At 30.9% G+C, this 22,837-nt stretch overlaps 2 protein-coding genes across 2 annotated transcripts in view; one reads left to right on the forward strand and one right to left on the reverse strand.

Annotated features, from left to right (window-relative positions):
- Nucleotides 1-6,824: 6,824 nt before the first annotated feature.
- Nucleotides 6,825-7,574, reverse strand: LOC139426154 (uncharacterized). The gene has a single exon (XM_071183925.2). The coding sequence runs from the start codon at nt 7,572-7,574 to the stop codon at nt 6,825-6,827; it is 750 nt and encodes a 249-aa protein (XP_071040026.2).
- A 2,656-nt stretch (nt 7,575-10,230) lies between these two features.
- LOC107442922 (cell adhesion molecule Dscam1) overlaps nt 10,231-22,837 on the forward strand; it is a 170,807-nt gene continuing 158,200 nt past the window's right edge. The window contains exon 1 of the mRNA XM_043040966.3: nt 10,231-11,049. Within this exon, the coding sequence (XP_042896900.2) occupies nt 11,004-11,049 (46 nt within the window). The 5' untranslated portion in view covers nt 10,231-11,003. The remainder of the gene's footprint in view (nt 11,050-22,837) is intronic.

Below are 22,837 nucleotides of genomic sequence, written 5' to 3' on the forward strand. Positions count from 1 at the left end.
ATTAATACGTACTGAAAACAATTATGAAGTGATCTTTATTGTAAGTGATGTAAATAAAGGGCTTTCTTTTTAATGCACCCTTCTGTTGAATCCTTCAGCTGAATCCTTAAATGCTACGCACATGATATATCGATAATTCTATATTGATCGTTGACGTCACTAGTTGGCAATGGTCAGGGATTCAATCCTGCTGATAATACACTGGCACTTTAAATGAAATAACAGGTTTAAATGAGATAAAACTCAGTCTCCGCACCACGCTCCTCAACTACCAAACCTTACGTGGACCCTCTGAAACCACCATTATCTCATTACAATAACCCAGATATGATTGTAGAAATTACAGTCCGATGAAACACCCAGCCTCTTGCACGGATAATCAAAAACTGGCCGAATCCGTTGTAAGCGAAGATTTAACCCACACTGCCGACTAGGCAGTAATCCTGGGGAGAAGATAAGTTTAGTCTAAAGTCAGTTATTGTGATCTCGAAATAAATTTCAAGTTAATATTAAATAGCGGCCATGGGTTGGAATCTCTTAGTCATCGGGTTAATTGTGAGAGGTCTCCATTCTTTTCCTCTCTTTGTAACTAGGGGTTAGTTCCATCGAGAATTCGGCCTTGAAAGATAGTTGGTCTCAATGCTTGATCCAGGAATTTCCTTGTCTTCTGGATTCTGCTCAAAAGCTAAAGTGTTTGTGCTGAAATATTAGTATATTTTAACACCGTTAAATTATGTTTTTTCCCGGTATCATTATAAAATAAGAATGCAAGAAAGTATACAAATTGATATTGGTTATTAATATTTGAAGAAAAAAAACGCATCAAAATCTTCCAATTCCATGTTGAGGAAAGTGGGGTATGAAACACTAAAACCTTAATTTTGATTGCGAGATGAAACAGAAGAGTTTTATGAATAATATAAATATCACAAGATTCAACCTCAACCAGATTTAAATATTCTGTATCCCCGCTTTATTTAATTGTGATACTTTAGATTTCGGAATCGTTTTTTTCTTCGCTTTCACCAATGATTTGCTGACCTCAACGAATATACTTTTTTTGTCCCAAGGATTCTTAAAGTAATCATCAAGGGTGATCTTTAAGGAACGCCATCTTTTTCACATGCATATAAAATGACTACACTAAATTAATATTCTGTGTAAATAAAAAGTATAATGCGAACAAAAATTAAGCATTGTATTTAACTGGCATGGTGTTATAATATTTAAAAACAATTACATTCATTATTTTTTCAAAGGGAAAATCCCTTTTTTTCTTTGTATATGAATTAATTTTTAATCATTCATATTCTTAAAATATTTCAAAAAAATAAATTTTTTCTATATTCCTGAAATATTTAAAAATATTAAAAATCGTAGATAAACATAGAGACAGTTATCAAAGTTTTTCGTGTCGCTTCATTTTTTATTCGGTATCAACTCTTAACTCTGAAAAAGAGCAAACGGTATGGAATTTTTTCCATTCACTATTTAGAATATTTATTGGACTTTTTGAAACTAAGTATTCTGTATGATTTGTTTCAATATTAAAACTTAATTTTCTTTAACTTAATTACACAATAACGTTTTTTTTAAACTTAATTTCGAACAATAGTTAATTGATACTCATTCTAGTGCCTTATAAAGATCACAACAGTCTTTTTATTTATTTATATATTTTTTTCTTCCTTTCAGTGATAATTGCAGACGTATAGCTCATGGTTGACGATTTTTTTAGAAAAAGCTCATTTACGTGCGATACATGTTTTTCTATACTGATCAAAATTTCTCAGAAAAAAATGGTTAAATAACAATTTATTTCATTGTTATTTTACCATATTTAAACAAAATAGTCAAATAATCATACATAAGATGGTATCCAAGCTGTCAACTTGAGAAAAACAGTTCGTTTACTTCTTTTTTATATTAGGGTTAAAAGAATTTTGTCGCACCCACTGGGCCCACCTAAGGAAGCTCTTTAGATCTTTGCAGATGGGCACATGTAACCGAGAGAGCTAATCTGTCAATCTCATAACCAACAGAACAGAGGTTTGAGTCTCAACGTTGACATCACACTGTTTCTTTCTTTCCCTTCAACACAAGAAGAGTTACCAGTGTCATGTGATTCCCAATTTGTGACCCTGGACTATTAGAATACGATACACATATTCGAGCATAGATGACAGCAATGCAAGGCTGATAAACTATCGCTAAAATTCAGTCAAATTTCTTTTTAATGGTTTTGAAACTATGCTAGTTGTAAATGATTAAAAAATCGTATAGTTTTGTATTCTTGGTTTTTTAATCATATTAATCGTAAACGGTTTCAAAACATTGAAGGTAAGAAAAGTTCTTTACTGTAAACTTTACGGTTAATTGGATATACAAACTGCTTAAGACTAATCGGTCATAACAATTTTATGATCGCAATTTTCCCTTTTGTTTTTAAAAAATATCATTTATTGAATTTTTTTCCTTCTGTAGTTTCCGAAGTTATCAGCAGACAGCCACGTGAATCGAAGGTGGGAAAATAGCTCACAATCGTCGTTTAAAAATAAATGATATTGGATGGAAATTATCCCTTCCAACGTCTTCACACGTTACGGGTTAAAAAAATCTCATGATTTATTTCCAGGTGGAAAGATATAGGCTGTCCATTGTGATGAAGAATATCTAGAAACATGTGGCACCAATAAATGCATCAGTAAAAAAAAAAAAAGAAGAACAAACGTTTAAAAATGTTACGTTTGTTCAAAAAAAAAGTGCGGCTTATTCTATATTGTTTCAAATCTTTCGGTTAACATATAAATGAAAAAAATAATTCTTGTTTGGATCATTTTTTAATGTTCTATACATATATAACAGGAAAATATATCATTTTATAAAAAAAGCTTTAAATCAAACACTAAACATTGGAAGGCAAAACAAGGAACCTACCCCTGTTTACATTTGTACAAATTGCTTTGATTAGTTAAAAAAATTTTTTTTGAAACATACTGAATTTTTAAGATACCGTAGCTTTTTTGTGTAATATTTTATTAGCGTGTACTCACCGAAACTAGCAGTCACTGCCTTAGAATTTTTTTTATTCTTTTCCTTCTCTGAAAACAAATGGAAAAAAAACCAGTTTGAAAAAAATAACAGCAGCAGCAACGGAAAAAATAATAGTTTAACGCCAGCTCGAGTTAGGAAATCCATTCTTTTTTTCCATGAATATGTTGTGATACTTTTTATTTATTTTATTTATTTTCTTTACATTCCTTCTTGCTCGGACGCTATTTTCTGTTGCCAAAGATTTCAGTTTTCGCCAAAAGACAAATTATTAGAAACCGGCAGAAACACGATGTTACAAACAACTGGATGCATTATAAAAAATGTTCCTAAACAATCAATTGCAACAAAAAGAACTTGTGGGTGCAGAAAAAAAATCAATATGTGCATTAAGGCTCGACTTAAGTCATTTCCAATTTTGTGTTTCTGAATTTATGAAGTTGTTTGCTTATAACTTTCTTTGGAAAAGTTTTAAAAGCACATCATTAGGCAAGCCCGTTTCTATGTATTACGTTGTGGGAGTAGTTTCATATTCTTTTAAAGTACATGTAACTTACAATTTAGGCTGCTTTTTTTTAATTCAAAAGCGTAAACGAATTTAAAATTCGCATTTTCGTTTTGATAATGTGTTGAAAACGATGTAGTTTTGTTTAGTTTACAATTTGTTTTAAAAACATTTACCTACAAAGATTATTTTTTTGCGTTTCTTTTCCTTTAACTTATCTAGCTCTAATCTATATGCAAGGATGAAATAATACAATCGAATCAGCCATTTTTCAACTAACGAGATCATTTGAAGCTTTGTTTCTAATAATTCAAGAATTCTGATAGTAATAGACAGTGTAATAAGTAAAACTAGCTGAAAACGAAACGAAAACAAACGAAATAATGAAAAAGTTAGAAAATAAATGAACTATTCCGACACAATTAATAAAGCCAAAATAATTTTATTTCATTTATTTTTTATTATTTGTTTCCCTTTCCAGTGGCTTTAGGTTATTAGATTATTAAAAACACATTTTCAATTGTTCATCATATTAAAATAAAGATTAACTGCATTCATATATCATGATGTTGTTGCTTGAGGCTAATTCATAATAGTCAAGTACTTTTCTCGCGTACTTATCACATTCTATGGGGGCGTAAGAAGACATCTTTCCTAAATATTAAAATTAACTGTGCATTTTTGATATAGTTCTAAAAAGAACCATACATACCAATATTTTGTAGCTATGTTAATATATTTGGTACCAATTAAAATTGTACACCAGTAATGCGTATTAAATACCAGTAATGCAAAGTATCAAAATTAATTAACGGCAATTAATCCTCATAATCAACCCATTAAATTTGCTTTTTTGTACGCAACTACTTTTTAAAAAAAATGAAATATCTAGTTCTTTTTTTGAAAGCTGCGCATACCCCTTATGGTTCCATTGACTGGTTATTGATTTCATACGTGTCAATAGACTCATAGACAAACTGGAAATAAGTAACAACAACAGTTTTATTAAAGTACATTTCAATAGCATAGCTTATAACAAAATCAATATGCAGTTTCAGTAACGTAAGAACTATTAATTTGACGATGTTTTTCTCATATACTACCATGCGCATTATTATTCCTAATATGCCAGCGAACTCTAATGCGTTGAAAGGAATTCAAAATTAAGCTTACATTTCATTAAGCTTATATTCACAAAGCTTACATTTGCGGATTGAAGAAATTTCATTTTATTTCTTTTATAACCTTCATTGAACAGCCGTCCAAATCTTAAAATTTACGACTATCTATGTTTAATGACGCCGACCAGGTGGTCGAGTGGTTAGCGTGCCTGACTCCGGAGCCGATGGTTGCGGGCTTGAATCCTGCTCAGGGCATCGAGGCCTCTTTCTCTCTGTGTTCTATCTCCTTCTCCTTTGTGTGATTGCGTGAATGTTACCCGCCCTATAAACGGGTTTGTGGTTGTGTGACGTGGGCGACGCTGCTCCAACGCCGTGGCTTCGCCACAGGTGCCCACTGGGTAAGGAGAAGAGAGTAGCAGTTCTGGCATTAAGAGGCCAATAGGACAATACATCCCAAGTGCCCGCCATTTAAAAAAATTAAAAATGTCTAATGACTACCAATGGCTTAATATTTTGGATATTTTGAACCCAATCCAAAAAGCAAGGGAACGCCTATATCAAGTATTGGGAGAAATCAGTCTTCGTGGAGGACTTTTTGATTGAACAAACACGCATTTGCATGGTGAGGAAAAACACGAAAGCATCCCGCTGTTAACCTGAGGCCAAGGGGACTCTAAATTCCTGATCCGTCTACCACTGAGCACTATGCTCATTGCTCTCCTGGAGCGGAATTCGTATCAACCATCCATAGCCGGGATTCGAACTCTATTCCCTGAACCACCACAGCTCGATTGAAGAAATTGTGCTTAAAACAGTTTGCACTCTAAACGGGAAAACGGTGAGAATGGCCTCTACCCGCGCCATCATAGATTTTAGATTAAATTTTTGATTTTTATTTCCTTGATGGTTTTTGAACTTAACGCACTTTTGTTATTATTGTTTAATTAAGCAGAGCAATATCTTTCCGAAAAAGGGGGAAATAGAGGGGTAACAATGTTATATTAAGGGAATTAGAGAATTTTTAGAACTTCTCTAAAATAACCCACAAAAATCTTTGAAGCTATAAAGATTTGTGATTCGAAGTTGTTATTCAGTTGTGTAAAACTACACATTTGTCCATTTTCAGATTTTATAAAATTTTATTATTAAACTATTAAAAAATGATTTGGATGATTCTCATTACGTAAATTGCCCATGATATTCATCAAAATTTAAAAACAGAAAAGTGTGTACCACTTAACTGTCTTTCAAAAACTACAGATCACAAAACTGTATTGGTATAATTTTGTCTAAAAAAAAATTTAAAAGAGAATCTAAATTCTTTGTATTTCAATTCCAAATAGATGACGCCCTTGTATTTTGCATGCATCGTTAGATACTGTTGAATAAAGTAATTATACATCATTAGCTTACTTGAGAAAATAAAATAAGAAGGCTTAAAAGCATATTTAGAATTTTCTCTTTCAGTCTCAACCCTTTCGACAATTCGTCGAGGGGAGAAAGCCTCATAACGGATTTAGGCTGTTTTGATTTCATTGAGAAAGCGTCTCATCATCATCATCATAATTGGAAAGACAGTCCAATGTGAACCAATGCCTTCATCTGAAGATTTCTCCACGACGACTTCTGATTTATCTCTGATCTCCAATTCTTTTCATTGATTGAAAGAAAATCAGACTTCACTGAGTCTGCCCATCTCAACAGCGGCCTTCCCCGTTTTCTTGTTCCAGTGGGTCTAAAAAGCAGTATCTTGTGTATTGTATAGTCATCACTCATTCGAATCACGTTTGCCAATCAATTTGTTCTATTTATTTTTATGTATTTAACAATATCAGGTTGTTTATAAATCTTGCAAAATTTAAAGTTTAATCTCTTCTTTCAGTTATTGTTTTCATTTACACCTCCAAGTATACTCTGCAAAATCTTTCCCTCAAATATTGCGATGCAATTTTCTTCTAGTTTTGCCATTGTTCTAGCTTCAGAAGCGCATGTCAAGACTGGCAGAACAAGAGTTTTGTAGATTAATAACTTTGCTTTGAAGGTATTTTAAAAGTATTAATTGTGTCAAAAAGATAATTTCTATTGTTACCATCAAAAGCATCCTTGAAATCAATAAAAATATGATGTGTTTCAATGTTACATTCCATTCATTTCTCTAAAATATGACGAAGATAAAATATCTGATCTTTAGTTGATTTTCCTGCACGGAATCTACATTGATATTTTCCTATTTGTGAGTCAAGAAATGGTAACAGCCTGAGAAATAAAATTTTAGATAGAATTTTATTAGTTTTACAAAGAAGACAAATGACGCGATAGTTGGCACATGTCATAGGATCTCCTTTCTTATGAATTGAACACAAAATGCTAATATTCCAATCCATTGGCTTAATCTCAGAGTGCCATATGTCAGTAATAAGTTCAAATAAATTCCTCAATAAAGTAGGCTCACAATTCCTTAGTAGTTTCTCTGAAATTAGATCATATTTCGAAGTCTTCTTATTCTTTAAGTTTTTTATTGAAGCCCTGATCTCCTCAATAGTGGTAGACTTAACTTCTGTGTCATTTATGAATTCAGGTGCAGTTATTTTAACATCCTCATAATTTTCATTAAGACGTTCTTTAAAATGTTGATACCATCGTTTTAAAATGTCTTGTTTATCAGTAATAATTTCACCAAATTTGTTTTTGTTTAGACTAGAGGTCTGCTTAAAGTTCAATCGACTGAGGTTAATTTCCCGATAGAATGTTCCGCATTCATTAATGGATTTCAGATGTTCAACATCTTTAAACAATTCTTCATCACAGGCTCTTTTCTTTTGCCTAAAGTTTTTCTTCACTTCTTTTCTGCATCCATGGTACTCCTCTGCACTATTTCTTACGTGTGCTTGTATCATATGTTTATATTCAACATTCTTTTTATCATTATCAATGGCACAATCAAAATCATGCCAATCCTTAACCAGTTTCTTAGTTACTTTACCAATCACAGTATTGGCAGCGTTACAGATACTGTCTATTATGCATTTCCATTGATTTTCCACAGTACCGTCACAATTCTTTAAATTTAACTGTTATTTTACTTTTTCGCAATATTCGTTATATTCGCAATATTCGGTAATTTTTACTGAAGCGTTTAAGTAATGGTTTTGGCAAAACTAACAATAAAATATGGCTTTATATTGCGCGATAAAATTTGATGAAAGCCGCAAAATTTGGTAATTTTTTCATGATCCTTAGAGCATTTTATGAAATCCGTTTTTTCGATTAAATGTACTTTTCAGTTTCGCACTTTTTACTATTTGGTTAAAAGAACATTTATTTAAAAAAAAAAATTAGTAAACCGCTACCATATGAACGGAAAAAGTACCTAATGAATGGTTTAAATACCGTATATCTAAATTTTACTAACCAAAGATTTTTCTTTCTTTTTTTTTGGTCAAAAATGTCATTATCTACACAATACAGTAGTTTTGTAAATTTTGTTTTCTTGTTGTATGTACAACTTTTGTTTGGCGTTCTATAACTTTGCTGAAAATGAACTTAGGATTCTGATTATTTTGCAAGAGTTCAATATAAGCACATAATTTTTTTTTTAAATTATCGACTTTTTTTGTAAAATATTTTAAAGAGCATTTACAATTTAATTTTCTTTAGCGCTGCAGCTTGATGAAAAAAAAGAAGTACTATAATTACTTGCAAACGCGATGTAAGTCATAAAAATATTTTAATTGCTTGGAATAAATTTTAATTTATAGTTAAGTATGTCCTAATTAAAACCCCTTGTTGTCAAAAAATTGAAACACATAAAATAGTATCAAAATTGAAAAAAATATATTTTTCGAATTTTTATGAAAAAAATATTTTTTTTTGCAAAAAAAAACATCATTACTAATATTTAAGTGCAAGTAAAAATTTAAGCCTCATACGATTCTTTAACCAATTACAAAATGTTTACTTCATAGCCTTAGATATATTAGAATTCAAGCAATCATGCACCTTGTTAAAATAATTTTAATTGTTAAAAACAGATTTTGAGATAAATTGTAGAATAAATAGCTTAAAACAAAATACTTGAGTTTGCAGACGATTCCAATTTCTAAAATGGGTGTACTTTTTCGGTTCGATAGAAAATGTTTCGATAATGTTAGTTCGATAATGTTGACGCCTGGGAGGTAGAGTTTCGCGCTGTCGTGCCACAGGTCCCTGGTTCGATCCTCGGGCAAGGTTGACTCAGCCTTTCATCTCTTCAGTGGGTCGATAAATGAGTACCAAGCATGCTTGTGGATTAAACACTGGGGGTTCAGCGTTAGGCTGACCACCTGTCTGGAATATCTGCTCCTGCACTCCAGAGCTCAAGGTCAAGAAAACTGAGATGGGCACAGTAGGCTTTGGCCCTCTATGGGCTGTCGCGCCGCTGAGTTTAGTTTAATGGATGTTTTATTTTTGATCCAGTGAGTTTCAGTATTTTCACTGTAACTTTAGAAGGTTTTTGAGCATTAACTGATATTTTGTATCCAATTACTCAAAATAAAACAGATTGTAAAATATTTATTTTTTTAATAAAATGTAAAAGTCATATTAGAGGAACAATAACATAAGTTTCGCTTCTAGTGAGATCCCTCACCAATGAAACTTTAGGAACCTTTACCAAATAAAACGCTTGTCTTTTCATTTATTGATTTTTCTCTAGAAAAACAAGTTTTTCCCCTTTGTTAATTTAATTATATAATGAAGTTGTGCAAAAGAATTTTTTATAAAGATCTTGATCAACCTCTGCTAATAAACGGAGCAAAATGCAAAAGTATCATTTAAAAAAAAATAATAAAAATTCGTTTTATCATCATAATGTTCCAAACCCTTCACATTTTTCACTGTTTATTTATCATTCACTATTTAAATTAAACATATTAATTAGTTAGTATTTATAAACCATTAAGCAGTTTAGAATATTTAATTCCTAGTTTTGAAACTACATTCTTTTAAAGACAACTTTATTTTTATTGTTACTGAAACTATTTCTTTTTTCACTTATCAGCAGGAACAGGTCCTTGGTCATTACAATCATATTCTAAACAGTTTCTGATTCAGGATATTATGAATTTTTTTCACAAACTCTCCAAACCAAGGTTTTCCACAAAAGTCCAAGAGCGATAATTTTTTATGACTTTTCAGGAAATCTTGAAAACATTGCTCTGTGTTTCCAAATTTACAGAAGAAAAAAAAATGCCTGGAATCCAGGAAATTCTGGAATAATCTTTAATTTCTTTATTAAACCATCTAAAGTTTATTTATTACTCGAAGTCATTATGTATTTACTCTAATGAAGTTTTAAAATATAGTCGAAATATTAGGATACCTTACGGTAACTTTCGCAAGAAATAAATATTTTGCACGAAGATGTTCTTAAGCCAGCAATTGACGCAAATGTTCTCAATCAGTTTGCTTAGAAAAGTTAATTTTCATAGAGGGCGTCTTTTTTCTTGTCCTCCCCCTCTCCCCCTAGCGACGCAGAAATAAGCGGTTAAATCCGATACCAAGCAGCTGTGGTCTTCAACATCACTTGCGTTTGAATGTTCGATGAGAGGAAGTCGATTCTTAGCTTCACTGCGGAGCTTCTTCCGCCGCACGAAACATGTGCTTCACGAACACATCGTATACTTTGCACGAGTGCATTATGGGTACTTGTGATAAATCGTTTCATGAAATAAAACTGATGTCTAAGATTTTAAAACTTGTTGCTTATAAGAAAAATTGAAATTATACATTCCGTTAAAGATCGTTAATAAATTTCGTTTGTTATAAAGATCGAACTCAAAGGAAGAATAAATAAAATTATATGAACTTGTTGCATATATATTCGAAATTTTTAAGGAATGTAATTTATACATATGTTTGTTAACCAACCAATTGTAATCGGACCAGCTCAAAATACATAAGTGTAAATAATTTACGAAATTATACAATCGTATACATTAAATATATTATACGATAACAATATGACTGAAATGAATATTTTACAAATAAGTTGCTTCAAATCTGATGCTGAACATGTGCCAATATATAGTTTAATGAAACATGTTTTAAGTGAAATCATGCTTAAAAATTTTTGAAAAGTATTTCTTGGCAACGTACTTCTTGTTAATAAGTATACTTTACTTCTTGTTATGAGTAGTCTTGTTATTAAGTAAGATAGTACTTTTATTGTGCTAAGAATACGTTATGGTTTGTTTTAAAAGTACGTCAGACTGTATAAGACATATATCACTATAAAAGATCATGCTGAAGTCAGGATAAATAAACTTTGAAGAATAATACGCTCCACAATGTGTCAGAGAGGGATGTTTATCGTCTACCTTTGGTTACAATTTGGTAAGTAGTAAATTACAATATTGAATTTATTTGGAAGTAGCTCAAGCAATAAAATAAAACTTTTTAACCCTTTAACGCATAATTTTTATTAAACTTATTTTTCATACTATTTTCATGATTTTGTATTAATTTAGTAAAAAATAAGTGCAAAATATTATTTTTAGCATTTTAATGAATTATGGTTATGAAATACAGCGAGTAACACTGGTGTCCTTTTCTGTACTAAAGGTAAAACCTTACAAACTCGGCTGGCTCACTTACAAACAATAATTTTATAAATTTGGTCTTGTTTGCAGTTATTTAGATCTAAGAGAAACAGTTATTCATCATTGAAATTTCCTTAATTTATAAAATCAATTATTGATAAATTTTCAAATGTGAATGGAAAAAAATTAAAACACCTTTTTTTTAGCACAAATAAAAATTTCCATAAGCTAACAGATTTTTTAAGAAACTGTTATGCTGTATTTTATAATTAAAAAAATAACAAAATATATTTTTGCCTAAAATAAGACAGGGTTAGAGAAAATATAAATAAAATGAACACCGGTGTCCTATTTGAGCCAAAGGGTTAACGGATATTTTTTAATATGTATAGATTTTTAAGAGAAATTCTATTGAAGTGATTTTTCCTGAAATGAAATTTTTTAGTAGATATCATGCGTCAAATTTCTTATAAATTTGGCGGAAAGTTTGAAAACATTTATGTTTGGATAAATTTATCCGACCTAATATTTACTGTATTCGTACAAAAGTTTTAACACTGGGATGAATGTATACTTATACTCTGTATGACGTATCAGGTAAATTTTGTATCGGGAGTTCGTGTTTTACGGTCGATGTTAATTCTTAACTCATTCTTCTGCAAATAAAAATTTTACTCATTTTGTCTTGGATAAGGTTATTATTTTATTAAATTTTTGGAAAATTTTTTTCCTGTTTTCTTAGAATCTGAAATTCAATAAATTAAAATCAAAAACATTTTGTAAAACAAACATTGGTATTAATATTACAGATCTTTTGAGACCTTTATTGTCTGTTTGTATTATTTTTTCCTTTTTGTGAAATGAAAGTTTTTTTTTGATGAATATAAGCTATTGATAAATATCGCATGATGAACATTTAATGTAAGAAAAACATTTTAAAAAAATAGTAAGCAGCATCAATTTGAAAATGCGAAAGAATATATGTAATAAGTTCAATGCGAAAAAATATATAAAATTCAATTTTTAAGAAAAACGTGTAATGTTTCCTTTAAAGTGGTTTTTAACATTCAGAAGAAAAAAAGTTATCTGTTAAACCTGTAAAAGTTATCTGTTAGTTATCTGTAAAAGTTAAAACATTTCAAATATGAAATTGAAAATCTTTAAATGTTTAAACAACTGTGATTTAAAATTTTCACTATTACGATTTAAAACAAAACTTTAAAAGTTTGAAACCTAAATTAAACCTAAGTAAACGTAACTTAAATATATACTAATATTTGAATTTTAGAATTTTTATAATCTTCCATTTGTCAAACCAAAGAGAGCTCCTAAAATATTTTTTTTAACTTCATATTTAATATGTTACTTTAAACAATTTTGCCATTCAAATTATATATTTATTTGAAAAGAATTCTACCGAGCGCATATATATTAAACACTTCTACAAGTACTTTAAATGCACGTATACTTTTTTTGTGCATAAACAAAAATCAAATTCTAATAATGGATTTTAGAATTTTTGTCATAAAAAATATCACTGATTTGTTTTTGCTTTAGATTCGTGATTAAAATTTTTAACTCTTTAAATAATAGTTTCAATTCCTCATTGGAAATTAAAAATGATTTTTGAAGGTACTCTAGTTTCTCTCTTTATTTATGGACTGTTTGTTGTCACAAATTAAGTTATTTTTTAACACAGGAAAAATTATTAATTTTACCAGTAAATATATTTTCAAACTTTCAATCCCATTTATATTAATAAAGCGGAATTTTTATACGTATGAATTTTATACGAACTCGCAATTCTCTACCGATCCGAAGCGAATTTAATGTAATTATTAGGGGGACCAGAAAGTAATGTCGTTTCGGCTCATTAAATATTCGTTAAACTTAAAAACCAATTCATTCTTTTTTTTCCATTTCGATTCATTTTCGATCCGTCATTGAAAGGTTGTTGCCAACGAGAGTGAATACATTCTTGATTAAAAATAAAATCTTGATAGCAGATATCAAATGCACCGAAACGACATTACTTTCCTGCCCCCTAATACAAAATACAAAAAACAATCCGTAAAAGAAACTGTCTATGAAAACTCTCTTTGACCACTGAATCTACCGCCCCAAGAATTAGTTTTCCACAAGATATGATAAATATTTTAGGATATGAGTGATTTGCTAAGTTGCAGATCCAATCAATCTAAAACTAGTTTTGTTGAGTTATTTGTCTTCGATTACCGTTGTTAGATATTCATAAGTAAAATCAACATCATATGAATAAAAACAATTTTACGATGTATGGTAATGACGTCACCAAATTCCTATTTAAAATAGTGTAATGAATAATGGAGCCACGAGTTTCATATATTAATACTTACGCTTTTAAATCTCTATGAGTTTAAATAATGGGAACTTAAAAATAACTAATAAAATAAAATTAGAATTGTCAAATAAGCCATGTTAAAGTTGGGGTTAAGTGAATATCATAGATTCAATAATATGCATAATAGGGCGTATCGAAAAAATCGAAATTTCCTAGATCTTTTGGCGGTAGTGCAGAAAAGATGAGAACACCCATCATTAAAAATTGTGCGGAATATCAAAACTCTGGGTCAATATCTTCTGTAGCCTCAGTGGGCCGAAAGTTCCAAAAATTGGACAAAAATCATTAAAATAAAAAAAATAATAAACAAATCCTTATTTCGTTTATCGGTTTGGGGTAGTGTTTAAAAGTTGCTATTCTATAACAAATATAACCACAAAAAATTTTAGAATTATATTTTAATATCTTCTGCCGCCTCATCGCAACAAAATTTTGGAAAATGAAGGCAAAATTTTAAGTAAATAAACTTCACACTTACCTCATTTAAATAGAAAGAGAGACTCTATTTTACGTCTTAAACATACAAATGACAAAAGCATTACTGTTTGTAATAATTTTTTGTCTCAAATTTTGACATATGTTTTCTGGGTTCTAGTGTCGCTCTAATAAATCTATCCCTGTGCAGCGGCCCAACTGTTTTTCCAGAAGCTGCAGTAACTAGCTTCACAATCCGCTCCACTGCTTGTGTGTGTGAAGGAAATTTAATAAATTCCCAGCAGTCCATTGGCATGCCGTCCTTTATCATCTTCAGAAGTTCTTGAGAACTGATCTCTCTGAGAACGGGAGGCGATGTCACATAACAAGCTTGCCAGTCAGTGAGATCTACATAGTCTGCTGCTTCAAAGTCAAGAGCCGGAATAACGAATTTGCGAATACAATTTCCTTCTGGGCTAACTTCCCTTGCTTTAATAATCCGCCGAGCTGCAAGGGTCCTAATATGGCACCTCTCATCCGTTAACATGTCCAAAAGCATGTTTTCTGGAGCTGCAAAGTAAGCGTTGCGAGAAATAATTGGTTCGATTACGTCACGATACTTTTTAGGCAAGTAGCCAGAGGAATTGATGAAATGCCACAGGTGTCTTGTACCGTCTTTTATGGAATGATGAATCTTTATTCGGAACCATGAGGGTGCGTAGACTCTTAGAATGAATACAACTAAAGTTAGCAACTCGTTTAATGGGTCTAATGTAGATATATATAACCTCAGTATTCGATTAGCAGTTGTTAGCCAGCGAGCCAAATTCAATGTTCCTGGTTACCGGTTAGCTAGATTAGAACTACAAACGCCAGAACTAATGGCGGTGCAAATGTTTAATAAGTATTTCTGATCTGAACTGAGAGTGGTGTGATCAACATCTGGCATCTCGCATTCAATGCTATTAAAAGCAACAATTGAAAGCTTTTCGCATCCTTTGAGGTTCCGTCCAATGTCTCCGGTGTAAGATGTGGGGCCAGATGACTTGCCGTCAATCGACTCAAATAGGTGTCGTAATGGCAACTCATTGAAATGAAGTAAGCAGATAATCCATTGTACTGGTCTCTGAAAGTGCCGTCACACCCGAGAACAAAAAGATTACTAAAATCATCCGATAAATCACCTGTTACATATTCGTAAATGCTATTAGATATATGAAGACTAGATCCACTTACAGGCGTAATATGTCTCATGTGCGTAGAATCAGGCTCTGATAGAATACAGTAATGAGCTTCTACAATTGTTCTTTGGAACTGCTTACCCTCGTGTGTTTCTGATGTTAAAGTTTTGTCAGTTTTCCATATATAGTGGAACGATTTTCATTTGATTTTGAGACAATTTCTTTGTAAATTCTCGATTTTTCCCGCCATATTTTATTTTTGTCTGTAACGAGGCTGGTATCTGATTCCGATATTAAACCCAAATCTTTCATAACACTAGATGCTATAGCAGCTGTGGCTCTGTTGGATACACCATATCTTTGACTGACAAGAACTGTGTTTTCCAGTTTTAAACACACTCCTTAAAAATCGCGCATTTACAGGCAGATATGTCAAATAGTTTTTTTGTTTCCGTTTTATAGTTCTCAACATTTTTCAGAGCAGTCGCACTTTTTTCCACGCGTTTTATATTTTTCATTATCGATCGACATTTTCCATGCTATACGTGTATCATATCACAAACACGTTTATGTGAAACTGAAGGAATGGATGCTTCGACGTATAAATTTTCAGTCTTCAAAGTCACAGTTTCTGCAATAACTGAAAAGCGTGGTTCTTTATTTCCACCAGTTTCGCAACCAATACGCCATCTCTCGTGAGCGCAACATCGTATCATGTCCTCATGCGTTGGCAGCATTCTTAAAAAATCTTTTGGTGTTCCAAAAATAGGGCATTGCAACGTTTGCCGTTTTGAAAATTTTGATTGTGATGATTTTGGCATTTCTAATATTTACCAATATCTCTTATTAGAAAATTGTGACGAAATACGCAAAACCAGAAGAGAAATTCCTTAAAAACCGACTGCAGTACAAGTGTAAAGACTGTAAACTAATTGAACGGATACTGCTTTAAGCAAGTTAAAACCAGTGGCGACTCGCAGATGCTTGTGGCGCCGGCCTACGGCAATTAGTCAGAAGAAGGAGAGTAGTCACGTGATTTACTGGTCGCTCCGATTTGTTTCTTGGGTTTAAAATAGGGTTGTTCTACTTCTTTGTGCAGTCTTCAGTCTGCCAAATCCAGTCTGTCTCGATTGTGCATTGTACAAGCAGTAAGCAGCTATACAGAAAAGTACCAAAATGGGTCGAAATTTCCTAAATTAAATGCCGATGAGGCGGCAGAAGATATTAATCTGTAATTCTAAAATTTTTTACAGCTGTTGTTTTTAAAATATTGTAACTTTTAGTTGCAACCTCAAACCAGTCAACGAAATCTGTGATTATGTATTAATTTTTGTACTGTAATCATTTTTAGTCCAATTTTTGGAACTTTAGGCCCACTGAGGCAACAGAAGATATCAACTCAGAGTTTCAAGATTCCGCTCATTTTTTAATAATAGGAATTCACATCTTTTCCGCACTACCGCAAAAAGATCTAGGAAATTTCGATTTTTTTCGATACGCCCTAATGCATAATAATTTATGTCGAAATTTTTAACTGATATTTTTATAAATCTAATAGTATGTAGCCACAACGGAATATGCAACAAATACAAAAAATAAGCAAATAAAAATAAATAAATAAAAATATATAAGTAAATATCAATAAGTAAATATATAAATGAAGATTAGGTACATAAAATAAGTTAAGATTTTGAAGTACGGTTATGTTAAGGAATTCAGTCGTTTCGGAGGTCCGAAAAAAAAAACTATTACCATAGTGTCTATACAATGCACCTATATTTTATTTTATTTTATGACCGGTGTTAAGCAACCGACAAAATTATGAGTTTACGACTGCGAATGTTTATTTCCCTAGCCTTGTAATTTCGAAACTACTCCAGAAGATGAGGGAACTCCTGAATCCTGTATTGGAAAAACTTTGCTTGGTGGACGGCTAGGGAATTCTAACCCCAGCTCCGGGTACCACTGTGGCTATTTTATGTCAGCACTGTGCTCGGTACCAGGCAGAAGCAGAATTCGCAGCACCCAGTCTCTTCTGGAAGTCGAACCTGGGTCACCTCTTTGAAAGGTGAATGCTCCATCCTCTGAGCCACTGCGGCTCTAAGCGACCACAGTACTAAAATGTCAATAATGATAGTATTTAATACTATATATAAATAATCACCATTGAGTCCTTTAAAATATATACCAATAACTGTTGGTGCACCAGAAATGACTATAAAAATATTTTTGTCGTTACTAATAATTTCGTGAATTGCAATGAAGTAATTCTGGCAATAAGTATACTTTTTGATGAAAAAAAAGTTTTTATTAAAAAGCTAAATTAATGGAGAAAGGTCACATATTTCTACATGAGAACCATAAGAAATTGTCATATTATTATTGGCGCCAATGATGATTAATTAAGTTTGGCAATTTATACAAATTAAATTAAGAACTAATTTTGTACTAAAAAGCTAAATTAATGGAGGAAAGGTACTTATTTATCTACAAAAATCTTACAGAAATCATATTATTATAACAGACACTGAACATGTTTAATTAATTTTAGTAGAAGGCACTACTGTTATTATGTTAATTGTTACTTTTAACGTGTACTAAATACACCAATTTCGGTACGAAGGTACTGTAGGAATAGGTTTTTGCGGACCACCCAATGGAAAGGTACCAGAGAAAATTATTTATAGTTGTAATTTTTCACCGTTAGGATATGTCGTTAGATATAATAAATTTTTGAACATATGTATATTTAATGAAGGATAAATTTATAAAAACAGGTTTTGCTTAATCTGAGTACGTAAAGCCAACAGAAAGGCCAACAAATAATAAGAAAAAAATTTGGTTCAGTTTAATTAATTGTCTTTCAGTTTTGTTCATAATTAAAATCAATTTAAAGGTTATGAACTTTTTTTCTCCCCTTACAAATAGAGCGTGTGCAGCTACCATTTATATAAAGAACATAGAAATCGTGCATCTCTTACAACTGCAAAACTATAGTAAACTGCAGAATTTATTTTATTTTTTGATTGGGGAAATTCTCTGGAACGATTATGTGAAATTTTCAATTAGTTCGTTCGGAAGAGATGTCTGAAAAATTATTTTTCTCTTAGATTTAGCGTTAGCCATTGTTATAAATTAAACTACTGACAGTTCCGCTTTTTCAAATATTAGAAAAATAATATCAGTGATGTTTGATAGCTTCTAACTCTCCTTACTTAAAAAAGGAATTTATTGTACCTTCTTCCTTATATAATTATTTTTTATTATATTTGCCAGGTAGATCAATGATCAACGTGAACATGGTAGTATGCGTAGGTTTTTTGCATAAGCCTAATTTGTATTTTTGAAGTTATCCGAAGCGAATTGTTTATTTTATTTATAGTTGCAATTTTGAATAGCGTTTTAGATTAAACTAAGCGATTTAAAATTCTAAATAAATCAAAAATAAAAATTAGTTTAGTACTAAAGGACAAAATTAATGGAAAATGGTTCTTATTCGGGTCCAGGTATTGTACAAATGTCCTTACTGTCATTGACGCTACTCGCGCTTAATTAATTTTGGTAATAGGTATAACTGGAAAAGTGGTAAAGCGTGATGCTTTAATCAATATTAAAGAAGGCATTTCATATTGATTTTTATATTGATTTCCTAATTCTAGTACTGTGGTAATAGGTTTAGCAAAGTTTGATTATCAAGAATTGGCATTGAGGAATATTACTTTGACAAGGAATTCGGAGTAGAGTTAATCTTTATTTTAATGGGATGGACAAGATTAACAATCCAAAAGCATAAATCCACGGAGACAAGAAACAATTAGGTATAGTGCAGCTTTCAGCAGAACTCCTCCAGGCGCACCCGTCTAGCGTCGTGGTGGGTACTATGGTTACGAAGAAAGGTTACTTCGAATAGGGGTGTGGGGCGAATAGTTTTGTCTTAATCTTAGCGTAGGTAGTCTTGAGTAAACCAATCGACTCCTTCTCTCCTCAATTTCACTCCCATTAGAAATGTGCTCTAGTCTGTAACCATAACAGCAGACAGCCATAGACTTTCAGTCTGGAGGAGTTCGCCGCAAAGCCGCAATATAGGTAGGTAAATATTTTATTTACGTCACACTTAAGCTGCACAATGGGCTAGTGGCGACTGTCTGGGAAACATCTTTGAGAATGATTCGAAAACATGCCATCACAATTTTGATCCTCTGCTGAAGGCAAGGCTCCTCTGCTTAGGTAGCCCAACAACCAGAGCGCAAAGTTGAGCTTTACAGTAGAACAGTTTTTTGAGGATCGATACCGATCACCCTCGGTCCCTACGTAGGCTGATCAAAGTGATCACCCATCTGCTTACTGACCGCAGCCAGTGATGCTTTACTTCGGTATTCTACTGGGAGAAGGAAAAGCAATTAATAATAAATAAAATAAAATTGGTATTATTTAACCTTATCTATTACGCTAGTAGTTGCTTTCAAGTTGTGTGTATGTTTTGATAGAGGTGATAATTATCAATTTCGTGGTTTTCACTACTTTTTAGCACGTATGAAGAGCGAGTATTTTGCTAGGGATATTCAGAATAATTTAATTTAGACGCCTAATTTTTATGTATATTTTAAAATATGGTGTTTATCGTTATCTTTTTTATAATTTTCCTTATACAGAATTCCGGTAGTTAATAAAGCATAAGATTACTGTTTATTTAGGTGTATATACAACATATATACTAGTTTTAAATATTTGCAATTCAGATAATTAATTATAATTTTATTTTTGGCAAATTTGTGTTAAGAACATAAAATTTTTGCTAAAAATGTTTAGATCTATCCTATTTTTTTTACCTTTATGGTTTCTATTTCTCAAATATCATTGAACAATCTACTTAACTTGACGTAACATTATAGTAGTTTTCTGTAATTTTTTATGTAACTGGCAACTAGTTTCCTGCAATTTCTTTTAAAACTTTTATGACCACGTAGGTTAAATTGACTGGTTTTGCAATTTCTTCTAAATGTATTTTTATGTCTGATGGAATAATTGCTATTATTTTATTGTTTTCTGCTTTTGTACCAATTAATGTGACTTGCATTTAGCTAAGTATAAATGGGCTCTATTTACTGCGCTCACATTCTAAGAATACTTTGTCGAAAATTAGAATTCTTTTATTTAATCATATATATTTGATTTCATTAATATTTTAATTTCATCTATAATAAATAAATTTGCTAGGTTGTTTTAACTGATAATTTAAATAATGCAAACTAATTAGCTGTGCGTTAAACATTTGTTTATATTCAGTTTGCTTGGTTGTGTTAATAATTTAAGTAGAGGTAAATAATTAGTTATTCGTCGAGTATTTAGTTCGATTCATTTTGTAAGGAAGTCTTAAGTGATAGTTTAAGTAGCTAATTATACGTTAGTTAATTGTATAAATGAATAAATGTTAAATAATTAACTGTATGTTATGTATTTATTTTGAATAATTTTGTGTTTTTATCAACAAAAAAAAAAAGAATTCTTTGTCGCGAATGTATTTGATCATTCCTAAAGCAACTGGACAGATTTATAAGACTATTACAAAATTTCAATAGATAGAAAACTTTAACAACTTCACGGACATCTCTTGAAAATGGTTAAAATTGAAAACAAAGTACTTCAGCGTAGGCAAAGTCGCTGAGAGCAAGATAAAAGGAAAAAAAAAACAGATCAAATAAATAGTTTAAACGCATTTATCTATCCTAAAAATGGTTTTCAAATATTTTAAGGTATTGTCTTACGTTTTTATGCTATATTTTTGAAACAAAATGCCATTTTCTTACTCTTGAGATAGAAGATAGTTAGAAGATAGAATAGAAGATAGTTGTAACGCCGAGAGCTTTTTTCCATAAGTTAAGATAATCTGATGTCCTTATATTCAATGATAGGAGTTATTCGAGTGCCTTTTTTATTAAAATGCAAAATGCAACTTGTATAAGTTGTAAATATTTAGTGCTCCTAATTTAAGTATGTTTGGAAATGAAAATTAGTTACAGTTAATAATATTACTCGTGTCTTTTAGTTGAAGCACTAAAAATTCTTATTATTAATAGTAATAATGATGCTATAGATTTCTAAATAAAAAAGAGTAAAATTATACACTCTGATGTTTTTGTCTGACTTATGCTGTTTTTTTTTAAATACAATAAAGTAATAAAATGGCGAAAAATAAATGATTTTACAAATTACTACTTAATTTTTAATGAAAAAAATTATATTCTTATTCGATTGTAAATATTGCTATTATATTCTAAATATGCTTATTATATTCTAAAAAATTATATAACTTATCTATGGGTCTATATGGAAAAGTATTAAGTAAAATATGGGGTTTAACGTACAAAAATCAGGTTTATATGGCTAATTTTCCAAATATTATGTTCATTTTACGCGAATTTTATCTTAAAACGTGTTGAAGAAATTCGTACAAAATTTTTTAAGGTTTCAAATAAAAAGTCGATGCTTTATTTTTTTTCATACGTTTATAATAAATTATAGGAACGCATTATAAAATAATTTTATAAAAAATGTACTTCGTACCTGGAAAATTTAGCCAAACTTATATAAACTCGATATTTATAAGTTACAGGCAGTATTTTATTTACTATTTTTTCCTTCCAAACCCATAAAAAAGTCGTTAATTTTAATATTGTTTTCAAAAATTAGTTTATTTTATACTTTTTTGTCTACACATTCATTAATCTTTTGAAAAAAAATTATAGCTTATTTTTTTTATAGATTTCAAAGGCATAACTAAAAAAAATTAAAAATAGGGTTACAGAGAAGTTTAAAAATACTAATTTGGTGACGTAGCAACGAAGCCATTCACCCCATGCCATTCTCGTTGAAGAAAAAACCTTATCAAAAATAATTAAGAGCTGAAGTACGTTCCATATATCTTAAATAAAATGGTATTCGAGTTTATTTATAATAATGACTATTATTAAATTTATGAGAAAAAATAATCATTTTTCAAGCATTTCTCCAGAACAGAAGAATTAAGGTTTTTAAATGATTTTTCATATAGGGAGATAAACCTGCTCCTCGTACAATGTTCAGAGTTCAGAATCTTAGAGCAAACAGTTCTGTTGTTATAAGAGGTACAAAACAGCATTCCGCTACAAGGACAGACAAAATACTGTGAAAACACGAAGAGAAAATTTGAAAAAGCAGTAAATATGTTTCACCTTACTCTTTGCAAAGAATTTAAGAATTTTAAAATTCCCAATCGGGTACATGCATTTCAAGAAGAAGAATATTACGAATACCCCCACTTTTGACCTAAGAAGTCTGTGCCAGCTGATTTTTATAAGCAAAATGGCGTAATAAAGTTGAACTAAGTATCTCCACATAGTTAGAATATTAATGAACGTGAAGTTAATTAAATGCAGAACTGTATCACCCAACAGATTTGTTGACGTGTAATTACTTCTCGTCTACGTCTTTTACTTAACTTAGATTTATTATTTGATTATGTATTTCATTGTAACTACGATATATTTTTAGTACATGTTGACTTCGTGACTGTAAGAAATATAAAGTGAAAGAATTGAAATCTTTGAGAAGGAATATAGAATGTGACA

The sequence above is a fragment of the Parasteatoda tepidariorum genome, chromosome 10, assembly GCF_982258835.1.
Source record: "Parasteatoda tepidariorum strain Cologne lab strain chromosome 10, Ptep-v5.0, whole genome shotgun sequence".
In the NCBI taxonomy this organism is placed as follows: Eukaryota; Metazoa; Arthropoda; class Arachnida; order Araneae; family Theridiidae; genus Parasteatoda; species Parasteatoda tepidariorum.

Excerpts from the sequence above, each read along its gene's own strand:
- LOC139426154 (XM_071183925.2), bottom strand. The coding sequence starts at position 7,574 with ATGATACAAGCACACGTAAGAAATAGTGCAGAGGAGTACCATGGATGC.